Source organism: Myxocyprinus asiaticus, chromosome 14 (assembly GCF_019703515.2).
Source record: "Myxocyprinus asiaticus isolate MX2 ecotype Aquarium Trade chromosome 14, UBuf_Myxa_2, whole genome shotgun sequence".
Classification (NCBI taxonomy): Eukaryota; Metazoa; Chordata; class Actinopteri; order Cypriniformes; family Catostomidae; genus Myxocyprinus; species Myxocyprinus asiaticus.
Window position 1 is genome coordinate 15,165,030 of NC_059357.1, and position 13,698 is coordinate 15,178,727.

General features: G+C 39.5%; 1 protein-coding gene across 2 annotated transcripts in view; it reads left to right on the forward strand.

The window, feature by feature from the left end:
• Positions 1-13,698, forward strand: part of LOC127452370 (inactive phospholipase C-like protein 2) — a 133,608-nt gene that overhangs the window by 70,739 nt on the left and 49,171 nt on the right. For both annotated transcript variants that reach the window (XR_007899243.1, XM_051717799.1), the window contains exon 2: positions 4,744-7,233. Coding sequence is in view for 1 of the 2 variants with exons in the window: in XM_051717799.1 (XP_051573759.1) it covers positions 4,744-7,233 (2,490 nt within the window). In the remaining variant the exon portion in view is untranslated. The remainder of the gene's footprint in view (positions 1-4,743; positions 7,234-13,698) is intronic.

A 13,698-nucleotide genomic window follows, 5' to 3' on the forward strand; every position in this document is an offset into this window, starting at 1 on the left:
AAAAATCCACATAGAAAAGGTCTGTTTTCATTCCAGCTCAAAAATTAAATATATAATCAGTGAATTTTCCATCTCTAAAATCGGTATCAGTCTCAAAAATCCCATATCGGTCGGGCTCTGCTCTTGTTTGATGTAATGCATTATGCAATGTAATTATCAGTGCAAACCACACCATTACATCCCTGGCTTTCCGGAGTGACATGTTGTCCAAAAAGCCCACCCACACACAGAGACCACTCTCAGGTTCATTTATAGACATGACACTGACTAATTATTTTCCCTCCTGAGGGATGATTGCACCATAATGCATATGATGTCAGGCTGCCTGACCAATCAGAGGACTTAAACATACTGATTATAGACCAGAAATCTGAGCAAATTAAGCCTTACAGTGTGCATTTACTGTATTGCAGTTGTGCTTGACTGGTAATAGACACAAAATCGGACCAAAAAGGTAAAAAATAAGTAGAAACAAAAAACAAGAAATATCATTTGCTACTTTTAATGGAGAAAAATAGCAGCGGCACAAAGATTGCAAGCACAGAAAGAAGAAATTGAGTGGGAATGCACAATGAGAGAGAGAGAGAGAGAGAGAGAGAGAGAGACTGCTAAAGTATGTATATTATAGGATGGATGAATAATACCCATCTTCTATTCCTCCACAGAAACGTTGACTGCATCTTGCATTGCAGTTGACAGAGAAGAATCACACTAGAGCTTGAACATTCACACAGATACCAAGAAAACTCTCTCTCTCTCTCTCTCTCTCTCTCTCTCTCTCTCTCACACACACACACACACACACACACACACCTAGTTACTTTCAGGCACTGAATCATGTAGCACTTTGTAGCATGCACATACATAAAATGCATATGCACAGACATAATTGAGCTGGTAGGACCAGTGAGGTATCGCAGGCAACGCTTTAATTGGTCCCTTTGGAGAAGTGACATGTCCAAGCTGGAAAAGATATAAAAATAATACAAAAAACATTGTATAGAATAAGCTGAAAGCACAGCACACAACTCCAGATAGACCTCTTTCAGTCTCTACACACACTGACACATACTGATTCTCTGTATAGTTAGATTTGGCATTATGTGAGTGGGTGTCTGTGTGAGTGTGTGTTTGATAGTCTCTAGTCATGTTTTACATCTAAACAGCTCCCACGCAGAAGTTTCCAGTGTGTTACTTGTGCTGTGGTGTGTATGTGTTTGTAACGTTACCAATATCTTTGCAGTGTAGACGTTGGAATCACTTGTGCTTTCATCTGTTTTATCCTTTTTTCAGTGTCATACATGTCAGTGAGAAATGATAACTGATCCTCTTTGAAATAACTAATCATTCTGTGTGTCACTGCATTTTAAACCAAATGCAATATCTGGTTTTAATCATCAAAATTTTTAATTTAAGGGCAAATACTCGCACATGCACACAAAAGCTCACATAAAGTAGTACCAATCGCTGGCTGTTTATTTAATCATCTGCAGTGTTTATCAGAAATGCATAACTAACTCAAAGCAAACTTGTCAAGATATCAATGCAACTAAACAAATCTTGGTGAGCCCGATCCAGAGGAAAATTATATTGCTCAGAGATTGCTTTTTTTTATTTCTCAGGAGACTTAATGAAATTTCTTAATAAAAGTTCACTCACTTAATTTTTTAATTTCTTGGGAGAAATAAAAATAGATGCAAATTAGACAATTGTTGTCATAAAGTAAGAGCACAGAGTTATAACATTAATGTGCATAGCATAGCCCAGATAGTTTGGTTGGTCTTGGAAGGATTTCATGGGAAATGTTTGAGTGCATATTGAAATCTTTTACTTTTGATTTTAAACTTGGTATCTGTGTTCAGTTTGTGATGATGAAATCTCTTCTGAAACTTTAATACGGTCTTGTGCTCTGGAGAAATTTCTGAGAAGCAAGAATATTGAAGGTGAAGTGTGTATTTTCTAAGTTAAAATTCTTAATATGTTTAAAAATGTTATGTTTAATATGCAGAGTCAACTATGAGTAAGCCATTTGTAGGTTGATTTCCCTGAAAAGCATAAACACTGGTGCTATCTAACATTGCGATGTTTGTTTGAATAGCCAGATATTGGCTCAGCCATTGGTGTGAGTTTGTGGTGGGACTGTTTTTTTTGACCAGTGGAAGACAAGGAGTGATTATTTTTGCAATTCCATTTTTTTTATTTTAAAATGTAAATTACACATATTTCCTTTAAACTAAAATCTCCATTTGCTTTCCATTTAATGTCATTGCTGGCTTGGAGAAACTGTTGAGAGATTTTAAAGAGATCTCATTTGTGTTTTTTCCTATTTGCACTGATGAGTAGGAACAGGCTCCATTTGATATATGTGTGTCTGTGCATTCCTGTCATACCTTGACTAGTGTAAATAGCTGTGAGGGAAGACAGTTGTGATTCATGCTTCTCATGTCTCATTTGCAGTTTTGCACAGGTTGTGTTCTGTTATCCTAGTGGCTGACAAAGGTCAGTTCACAATCATTCTGTCAACTTATGCTCTCTCACCCTTAACATCTCTCTCTCTTTTTCTTTAAGTCTCTGCCTATCATATGGAGGCACACTCAAACACACCCTGACATTGTCATTCCCGCTCATGAGCAGTCTGAATGCCTACACCCTTCAGCGGTTCAGTGCAAACACAGCTGTGTTATGAAACATGGCTAACACGCAGACGACCCTCAAGGATCTGCTACCGATAACAAGCACATGACTTGGTGAAATGACATCCTGTGCAGTGATGCCCAAATAATCTAAATGCCCACATAAGCCAAGAATGTTACAGGAAATGAGATACACCCCTCAACATTTTAAACTAAGTATTCTGGTAAAAAAAGAGATATTGCCCATTCTCTGAGGAAACACATGATGAGAGATTACTGGGGTCTTTTGCTCAGGAGAAAAATCTGAAAAGCAGAAGACTAAAGCAAACTGCTCAATTAGAAACAACTGACATGTTAACGAGACCTCATGTCATCAGGTCTCTCTCACACATCATCACCAGAGCAAGCCCATTTGTTTGCAAGTAAACACACACACACACACACACACACACACACACATTCATATTCATGAATGTAATTAAAATGGGTAGTTTGACCATGTGTGTGCTTGTGTACATGTTTGTTTTGTGTGTTCAGGACTTAGCTGTGCTAGCGTGAGTGTGTGGGTAGGTCAACCTCTTCATCAGAGGTGTGTTGATATGGACTTGATATGGTTTTGATCTGTCTGAAGACTCCCCTTGGTATAGCTTGGTGTATGTGTGTGTGTGCAAAATGCCTGCTTTGACTAGGAAAGGCTCCAGAACAGGAGTTCATATATACTGTATATATATATATACAGTACTGTGCAAAAGTTTTAGGCACCTGTGAAAAATGTTGCAGATGTCTTCAAAAATAATGCCATAAATAGTTTTCTTTTATCAATTAACATCATACGAAGTCCAGTAAACATAAAAAAGCTAAATCAATATTTGGTGTGGCCACCTTTGCCTTTAAAACAGCCCCAATTTTCCTAGGTGCATCTGGACACAGTTTTTCTTGGTTGCTGGCAGAAAGGATGTACCAAGGTTCTTGGAGAATTCGCCACAGTTCTTCTATCTATTTAGGCTGTCTCAATTGCTTCTGTCTCTTCATGTAATCCCAGACTGACTCGATGTCAGTGGGGGGCACTGTGGGGGCAATGCCATCTCTTGCAGAGCGTCCTGTTCTTCTATTCTAATCTTTTCTATTTGCAAAAGTAATGTTTGGGAGTCTAAAATTTATTTTTCCTATTGAATTATGAATTATGATTATTTATGGTAGATGTATCTAAACTAGGACAAAGAATTGGAGACTCATATTTTTGTACTTATCCCTTCCTTTTGTTCTCAGTATCTTTTATTTCTACTCAGAATTAATATAAATATGGTTGTTATCAGATGCTCCGGTATGTTAAAAGCTTAATTTAAGTGGCTATTCTGCCATTGGTTTCAGTCTCTTGTCTGTTTTATATTGATTGCTCTGTGATGTATTACACTGACCTGTGGTAAAATAGGCACTTTAGTTTTCATACAGCTGAGGTAAGTGTCGATAGCACTTTATTTATGGTTGTTTCCTTTATATTTAAAATTTACTTCGGTAAATGCCTTGTGGGCACATTGTCTCACAATGTCTACTCTAATTGCACTAATGTGTATATATTATTTGATGTTGTCACTGTTTTGCTCTTGACTTGCCCCTGAGGGATCAGTATCTTTCCTGGAAAGGAGTAAGAAAGCATGTGTGATTGAATGGACTATTTGGCATTCTCCAGTCAGTGATTATTTTGTTGAACATACAGTATCAGGGTAACCACAATCCAAGAAAACCTGGAAAATATCAGGAAATTTCAAAATTGTGCATTCCAGACCTAGAAGAGTCTTGGAAATTTATAAAATCTTAAAAGGTCATGGCAATTTCCATAACAGATATAATTTTGTTTTATTATGCTCAACTCTAAAATAGTTCATTGGCTAGAAATTGTTCTTTGTGAGTGTATGTAATCTCAATAAAATTATTTTAAACATTCTGGAAAAGTCAGCGAAAAGGAGAGGGAACGCTGACATATGCAAATGCATAAAATAAATCAGAACCATTGTATGTAATGTTGGCAGTTTTGTTTCAATTTTTGGCTGATGTACTTTCTTGTCTTTATTATAAACACTTACTAGACTTATTTCTGCTTTTTCTGCAGGATGGTTCAAAGCAGAGGCAGTCAAGGAAGAAGACAGTTTCCTTCAGCTCCATGCCAAATGACCGTAAGATGAACAGCACAGCCGCCTGCATGGCCTTCATGATGGAAGGCTGCGAGATGAAGAAAGTCCGCTCCAATTCTCGTATGTACAATCGTTACTTCCTGTTGGACCCTGACATGCGCTGGCTCCGCTGGGAGCCATCCAAGAAAGACTCTGAGAAAGCCAAGCTTGAGATCAAGAGCATCAAAGAAGTTCGATTGGGCAAGAAAACACCTGTCCTGCGCAGCAATGGTCTCTCTGATCAGTTTCCGGATGAGTGCGCTTTCTCAATTATATATGGAGACAACTATGAGTCCCTGGATCTGGTTGCAAGCACAGCAGACGTGGTTAGCACCTGGGTGATGGGACTGCGGTACCTGGTCTCCTATGGGCGACACATGGTGGGTGTAGTCGAGGCCAGTCAGCCTAGTGTAAGAACATCCTGGATTGGTTCAGTGTTTGAGCTAGCTGATCCGGAGAGGCAAGGACACATTGACCTCTTTCGGGCCACTCAAATCATCAAGGGCCTCAATCCTGGTATGAGAGAGTCTCGCATTGAACTGAAGTTCAAAGAGATACAGAAAGCCAAGGACTGCTATGGCGAAGGCATTGATTTAGACACGTTTGTAGAGGCCTATTGTGAACTGTGCACACGCCCTGAGATCTTTTTCTTGCTTGTACAATTCTCCAGCAACAAAGAGTACCTGGACTCCAAGGACTTAATGTTATTTGTGGAGGTGGAGCAGGGAGTGGAGGGAGTCACAGAAGAAATGTGTCGGGAGATTGTACGCAAGTACGAACCTTCCGCTGAAGGACAAAACAATGGCTACTTGTCCATAGATGGCTTCACACACTACCTCCTGTCGTCCGAGTGCCACATTTTTGACCCGCAGCACAAGCGTGTTTGTCATGACATGACACAGCCCCTTTCACACTACTACATAAACTCTTCCCATAATGCCTCACTTTTGGAGGATCACTATTGGGGTTCGGCAGACCTCAGCAGCTATGTCCGTGCGCTACGCATGGGCTGTCGAAGCTTGGAGGTTGTGGTGTGGGACGGCCCTGACTGCGAGCCTGTGGTTTATGTTGGGAGTTCAGTTGCCTCACATCTGGCCTTCTGTAAAGTTCTGGATGTCATTAACCAGTATGCCTTTGAGAGCTCAGAGTATCCGCTAATCCTCTGCCTTGTCACACACTGCAGCATCCCCCAGCAGAAGGTCATGGCTCAACACATGAAGAAGATCCTTGGGGACAAACTGCACACTGAGCCTCCCAATGCAGAGGAATACCACTTGCCCTCTCCTGAGAAACTCAAGGGAAAGATACTCATCAAAGGGAAGCAGCTGCCTCCAGACTTGCAAGACTCTGAAGGGGAGGTGACAGAAGAAGAAGAAGGGTTCGAGATGTCTAGGAGAATGCTAGGTGGAAATGATAAGGACCAGCTCAATGGGATTGGCTGCAAACGGTTGCGGCTCTGTAGAGAACTGTCCGATCTAGTCACCCTCTGCAAGTCTGTACAGTTCCGAGACTTTAAGACATCAAAACGGGAACAGAAGCATTGGGAGATTTGCTCCTTTAACGAGGTCGATGCCAACCACTTTGCCAATGAGTTTCCAGAGGACTTTGTCTCCTATAACAAGCGATTTCTGTCACGAGTGTACCCTACACTTATGCGCATTGATGCTAGCAACATGAACCCACAGGATTTTTGGAAGTGCGGTTGCCAAATTGTGGCCATGAATTACCAGACTCCGGGCCTGATGATGGATTTGAACTTTGGCTGGTTTAGGCAAAATGGAAACTGTGGCTATGTCCTTCGTCCTGCCATAATGCGTGATGAGGTGTCGTATTTCAGTGCCAATGCTCGTGACTCACTACCTGGAGTCTCAGCCCAGCTTCTCCACATCAAGGTAATTAGTGGTCAAAATCTACCAAAGCCTCGGGGCTCGGCTGCTAAAGGTGATGTTGTTGAGCCATACATCTATGTGGAGATCCATGGAATTCCAGCAGATTGCACAGAACAGCGAACCAAGACTGTCTCTCAAAATGGTGACAATCCCATTTTTGATGAAAGCTTTGAATTCCAGATTAATCTTCCAGAATTGGCTGCTTTGCGATTCGTTGTCCTCGACGATGACTACATAGGCGATGAATTTATTGGCCAGTACACCATTCCTTTTGAGTGCCTGCTTCCTGGTTACCGGCATGTACCATTGCAATCACTTACAGGGGAGTTTTTGGCCAATACCACACTGTTTGTTCATGTTGCCATTACAAATAGGCGAGGCGGGGGCAAGGCACATAAGAGGGGTCTCTCTGTGAGAAAGGGCCGCAAGGCAAGGGAATACACCTCCACCAAGACCACAGGGATTAAAGTGGTAGATGAGCTATTCAGGGCATCAACCCAGCCACTACGGGAAGCAACAGACCTACGGGAAAATGTACAGGTAATGGTTTTGAGACAAGAAATATCATGCTTTATTGTTTTGGACAGGTTTTACAATGGTCATGGGAAACTATACATTTTTCTAGTTATGCTCTGCTCTAACATATTTCATTGGCTAGAAATTGCTCTTCATGAGTTAAATCTCTCTCTTCTCTCTCTCTCTCTCTCTCTCTCTCTCTCTCTCTCTTTAAAATTATTTTTTTTAAAATCCATATACAGTAATGTGAATGAAAATCAAGAAAAAATTCATGTAAATTAATTGGTCAAAAAGTGTGGGAACCCAGTTTGGAGACTTTGCTGTTGAATCTGTTTGGGCACTGACTCAGAGTCATGCGTTTCAGGAATGTTGATTCAAACACAAACATTTGTCTATAAGATTTAGATGTTTTATTGATACTGACAGGGGTGAAATAATGCATGTAGTGTTATGTAATATTGAATTATTGGTTTGTTAAAATATGAAATTGATACACTGACATCAAGTATTGCTATTAAAATTATTTGAGATATTATTTTGCATTCCAAGATGGAAAAATTCAGCAACTTTACCCCTGTAGTAGCATTCAATGACATCCCATTCTAGAAAAGGTGCATTAGAAAAGTATATTTGATTGCAACATCTCACAAATTTTAAATTGCTTTAAAACGTTGTAACTGTATATGGTGCTATCAAATGTTCTTTTCTCATTAGAGAGCAAAGGAATTAAAAAATTTTGACCAAAGGAATCTTAGAACAAATTGTAGCCCTATTAGCATTCAAATGAATTGTGTGAGATCACTTTTTGGTCTCAAGGTGTTAAAGTGAAGAATAATGTTATATGAAATGTAAAATTTGCAAGCAATGTCAAATTAATGTCTTTTATTGAAAAAGTTGTAAATTCCATCCCTGTTTATTGACATCAGCTGTCACTTTTAGTCAACACAGCATTAAAGCACACAGTATAAATTACCTGTGAAGTCAGGTTCAGATAGAAAATGAGAGAGTGAACGATAATAGAGAGATCTAGAGAGGAAGGTTTTGTTGTTGAGCTCATTAGTAGTGCCCCGAAAGCAGCAGAAAATATGGTTTGTCCTCACTAATGCAGTGTTTTCCTCAGAAGGCCATTTTACTTAGTATTCACATCTTTAACAAAAGGCACAGCACAGATGAAAGAACTGTGTGAGACTAAAGATGTTTCTAGAATGCTATCATTTAAACCACACTTTGTTACTGAACACTAATGGAGGGGTAAAATTACAGGATTAGAAAGATAAATACATCATTCCAGGTCACGTCATGAAAGATGGGAGGAAGCTGGAATTTATATTGATTTCAAATGACTCTTTCTGCCCAGCAGATGTAATGTGTTGTCCTCCAGCACATGATCCTAATTTAAAAAGACTAAAACCTCAAAGGAAATCCCATTAGATGACTAAAGACAGAAAACATATGGCTTTCCTTCTGCTCTGACCACCCCCCCGTGTTTAAATGTGTATGCGTATGTGTGTAATTGTGTTACAATTCGTCAGAATGCTTTTTCTGCTGTATTTCACAGATAGATCTAGCATACTCTCAGAATTTCTCCTTGCATTGACCTTTTTTGCTGGTTCTGTGCAGGTGTTCACAAAACACAACTGACCTGGTATATAACATCTTAAAATATTATCTGACATATTTAACTGTTGTGAGGGATTAGGATAAACTCCCACCCTCCCAGAAGGCAGTCAACACAAAAGTTTGGGGGCCTTTAAGGTATAGTTAACCCAAAAATGAAAATTCTGTCATCATTTATTCACTCTCATGTTCTTCCATACCAGTATGACTTATGATTATATGGGAATAACTGCAGGATTTTCATTATTGGGGTGAACTGTCCCTTTAAACAGCATGATCTTCATGGTCTCCATGGTGTCACAGCAATTCAGCAGGAAGTGTTCTTTGTGTAGATTGATCTGTCACTGTGTTGTGGACCGCACTCTCACTCTAATGAAATAACTACTTCAAAGCGCACTCACACACACAAACTCTCTCAGAGCAATGTCAATAAGCAGATGGTTAGAATAGATTATGAATCACTGAGATGCATGCTTTTAACTTTTTATTCCTAAAAGCGGATCTTGAACTATTTTGGTCTCACAAAGCCAGTTATAATTGCTGCATGCCAGTTTTAAATTTGATCTTTCAAAGAAGAAAAATTCCTCAGTCAGACATGTATTACAAACTTATTCAAAAACCTGTTTCTCATTCAAATCTGCACTGAATTAAACATATTAGTGTGCATAACTATGCACATTGTAAAGTGGTGAGTCAGCATTTTTGACAAATATAACATCCTGTCTAAACATAACATGCCTGTTCTAGATCGATTTGCATAATTGTGTATAAACCGTGAAGCATGTGAGTGGATGAATTAGGTTTGTGCTAAAATATTTGGTCCCACTTTATATTAGGTGTAAGCATTTGATACTATGTACTTATTATGTACTGTACATACATTTTGTTGCATTGTACTTACATTTAAAGTACCTGCATTTAATTACATTTGTAGTTACACTGTTAACCAGTGACTAAAAACAAAATGTTTTTCATTTCGGTTCGTTCTGAGCAGAAACTGTATTTTTTCATTCCGGTTCTGGCGTTCCACAGCCTCCTTTCCTATTGGTAACCGGTAAGAATGAATTAAAGAACGGTTAATAACGTTCTTTTTAAAATTACAATAATCTGTGCTAAAGGTGGGTGATATACCAGTTGCAGTGTTGCCAGATCTCACAAGAGAACAAGGGACCGAGTCTGGAAAAACAAACTCTTAATAAGGGACTTGCCAAAATTAGTGAAAATATAAGCAAAAATTTTTTCCCCCATGTGGGCAAATTATCAGCATAGAAATCGTAGCAAGCATAGTATACGGTAGCCTAAAATAGCCTAATTTTTACTGTGATTAACCCTTTGGTTTTTGGTTTCATTAAATATTTATTGGAACAAAATTAACCGGTTATAAACCGGTTACCAGCATTTAAAATTTGAAAGGGACTTCCCGTTTTTGGTTACATTCCGCAAAAATTTCTGTTTGTTTTCATTCCTTGAACCATTTTTAGTCCCTGCTGTTAACCTTACATCTTACCCTAAACCTAACCCTTACCCTAAAACCTAACTCTAAGCCCTAACCCAACCACTACTCCTAAACCAACATGTACCTCAACCTCAGTAGCAGAATTTTTTTAAAAAAAATTTTCCCAGTTTGGAATGCCCAGTTCCCAATGTGCTTTTAAGTCCTCGTGGTCACGTAGTGATTCGCCTCAGTCCGGGTGGTGGAGGACGAATCCCAGTTGCCTCTACATCTGAGACCGTCAACCCGCACATCTTATCACGTGGCTTGTTGAGCGCGTTGCCACGGAGACATAGCGTGTGTGGAGGCTTCACGCCATCCACCGTGGCAACCACACTCAACTCACCATGCGCCCCACCAAGAACGAACCACATTATAGCTATCACGAGGAGGTTACCCCATGTGACTCTACCCTCCCTAGCAACTGGGCCAATTTGGTTGCTTAGGAGACCTGGCTGGAGTCACTCAGCACGCCCTGGGATTCGAACTTGCGAACTCCAGAGGTGATAGCCAGCTTCTTTTACCACTGAGCTACCCAGACCCCCTAGTAGCAGAAAATTTTAATCTTGTGAGAATTTTGCACAAAAGCATAGTTACACAATAAATACATTGTATTGAATGTATTTTAATGTTGGTACATTAGGTTTGCATGGTATACCGGTACTAAATAAATATCGCGATACCAAAAAATTTAAAATGGTACAATATCATCTTGTTGTTAATTTCGGTACCATATTAAAGGATCCTGCCAGTAGCAAAATGTAATGTAATGTGAGAGTTTTGAGATGAAATCAAAGGCCATTTGAATATAATGATAAAAAAGCCTCTATATGTTCAAGTGTGATCATTAAACAGCAGAAGGATGTCATTTAATGAAATAATATACCTTCACATGCTCTGCGCGACACAGTATGAATAAGAGGCGCCTCTCTGCCCTGTCACCTCCTTCACACACACATAGGCACACAAACAAACACACACACACACACACACACACACACACACACACACAACACACACTACTAATGCTTGATTTTCATGCAGTGTGTCCAGTAGTATTCATATGCAGAGCCACAGATCAGTGTATTTGGTGTATAGACAGCTGTGAACTCTCAAATGAACTCTTTCTCCGTTGTAGCAAGGAGCTTTCAGCTCGCGAGTCATGGGAAGCTTGGTATAATGAACTCTTCACAAACAGGAAGAACTTAAAAGATCTTTCAAGATAAAAGTCCTGCTGAAATGAGAGCTCTGTTCAACTGATTGCGTAAAATTGAAGACATTACAACAAAAATATTACAACTGTATAAAAGTGTAATTATTCAAAGCAGTCACAATAATACAATAATATAATATGAACAATTTTATAATAGTAACAAAAATATAATATTAAATGGTTATATTATTAGATTATTATCTGTAAGCAATCTCACATAAGCAAGTGTACTGAATATCAGCATGTTGTGATTCAGCCATGGTAGCCTTTGCCTCAGGTAATCAGATTCATTTAATGTTTTCATTAATGCTGTAAAGCTCTGTTGTGCATCATCTTTTTCTTTTCTTTTTTTAACCAAAAATAATAATAATAATTATACATACATACATACATACATACATACATACATATATATATATATATATATATATATATATATATATATATATATATATATATATATATATATACAGTATACACCGATCAGCCACAACATTAAAACCACCTGCCTAATATTGTGTAGGTCCCCCTCGTGCCGCCAAAACAGCGCCAACACGCATCTCAGAATAGCATTCTGAGATGCTATTCTTCTCACCACAATTGTACAGAGCGGTTATCTGAGTTACCGTAGACTTTGTCAGTTCTAACCAGTCTGGCCATTCTCTGTTGACCTTTCTCATCAACAAGGCATTTCCGTCCAAAGGACTGCCCCTCACTGGATGTTTTTCTTGTTTTTGGCACCATTCTGAGTAAATTCTAGAGACTGTTGTGTGTGCAAATCCCAGGAGATCAGCAGTTACAGAAATACTCAAACCAGCCCGTCTGGCACCAACAGTCATGCCAGGGTCCAAATCATTGAGATCACATTTTTCTCAATTCTGATGGTTGATGTGAACATTAACTGAAGCTCCTGACCCGTATCCGCATGATCTTATGCACTGCACTGCTGCCACATGATTGGCTGTTTAGATAATCGCATGGATGATTGTTGGTGCCAGACAGGCTGGTTTGAGTATTTCTGTAACTGCTGATCTCCTGGGATTTTCACACACAACAGTCTCAAGAATTTACAGAGAATGGTGCCAAAAACAAAAAACATCCTATGAGGGGCAGTTCTGTGGACGAAAAATGCCTTGTAGATAAGAGGTCTACATAGAATGGCCAGACTGGTTTGAACTGACAAAGTCTAAGGTAACTCAGATATCCACTCTGTACAATTGTGGTGAGAAGAACAGCATGCGGGTTGGAGGCACGAGGGAGACCTACACAATATTAGGCAGGTGGCTTTAATGTTGTTGCTGATCAGTGTATGTGTGTGTGTATATAATATATATATATAAGCTGTACAGTATGTATTTGATTAAACGTTGATCATAACATTTAATTAAAACATTTAACATGGAATCCAGAAAACAGAAAAGGCATAATTTGTATCTATAAGACTTTATGCAGTTCTTATAGACAAGTAATTTTCTGTGTAATTTCATCAAAAATCAGAGATTTTTTCATTTGTTGAGATAGAGTTAGTATTGATACCGGGGTACCAGGGCTGGTATCGTACCGAAGGAAACATTTTGGTATTGGAGAAACCCTATAGTACATAGTAGTTAAAGACACCTAATATAAAGTGTAACCAAATATTGAATAGATAAATATTACCCATATTTTCATTGCTGACAAGGGACAGCTTGTTATGTGAACTGGCGGTGTGTGGTGGGCAGACCACTGTGTGCCTCATAGCCAGTACACCAGGTCGACATGTAACCTCCCCCAACATAGTTATGAGTGTCGACCGGCCCTTTGGGGACAAGTCGACTACCCAAAAGATAGAGACAGGCTAACCCAGTCGTGGCCTCTTTTCCCCTTCTCTTTTTCCACTCCCTAAAAAAGAAGGGGGATAATCCGACTGGGCCGCCAGGTCTAGTCGGGGGGTGTCCCTCCCAAGGGGAAGACACCACGGAGACCACACCTCGCCCAAAGAGAGGGTGGGAATATTTAAGTGGAAGAATACGTCACATGGTCTTTCCGACCATGTGGAGAGTCTTCAAGGTAGATCCTACCCAGCGGGGGAGGAGTTACTACAAACATGGAGACTGGGTCAGAGGGGCTCTACCCAAGAAAGATGCAGTTTGCCAACAGGGAAACGAATTAGCGGAAGATATATATC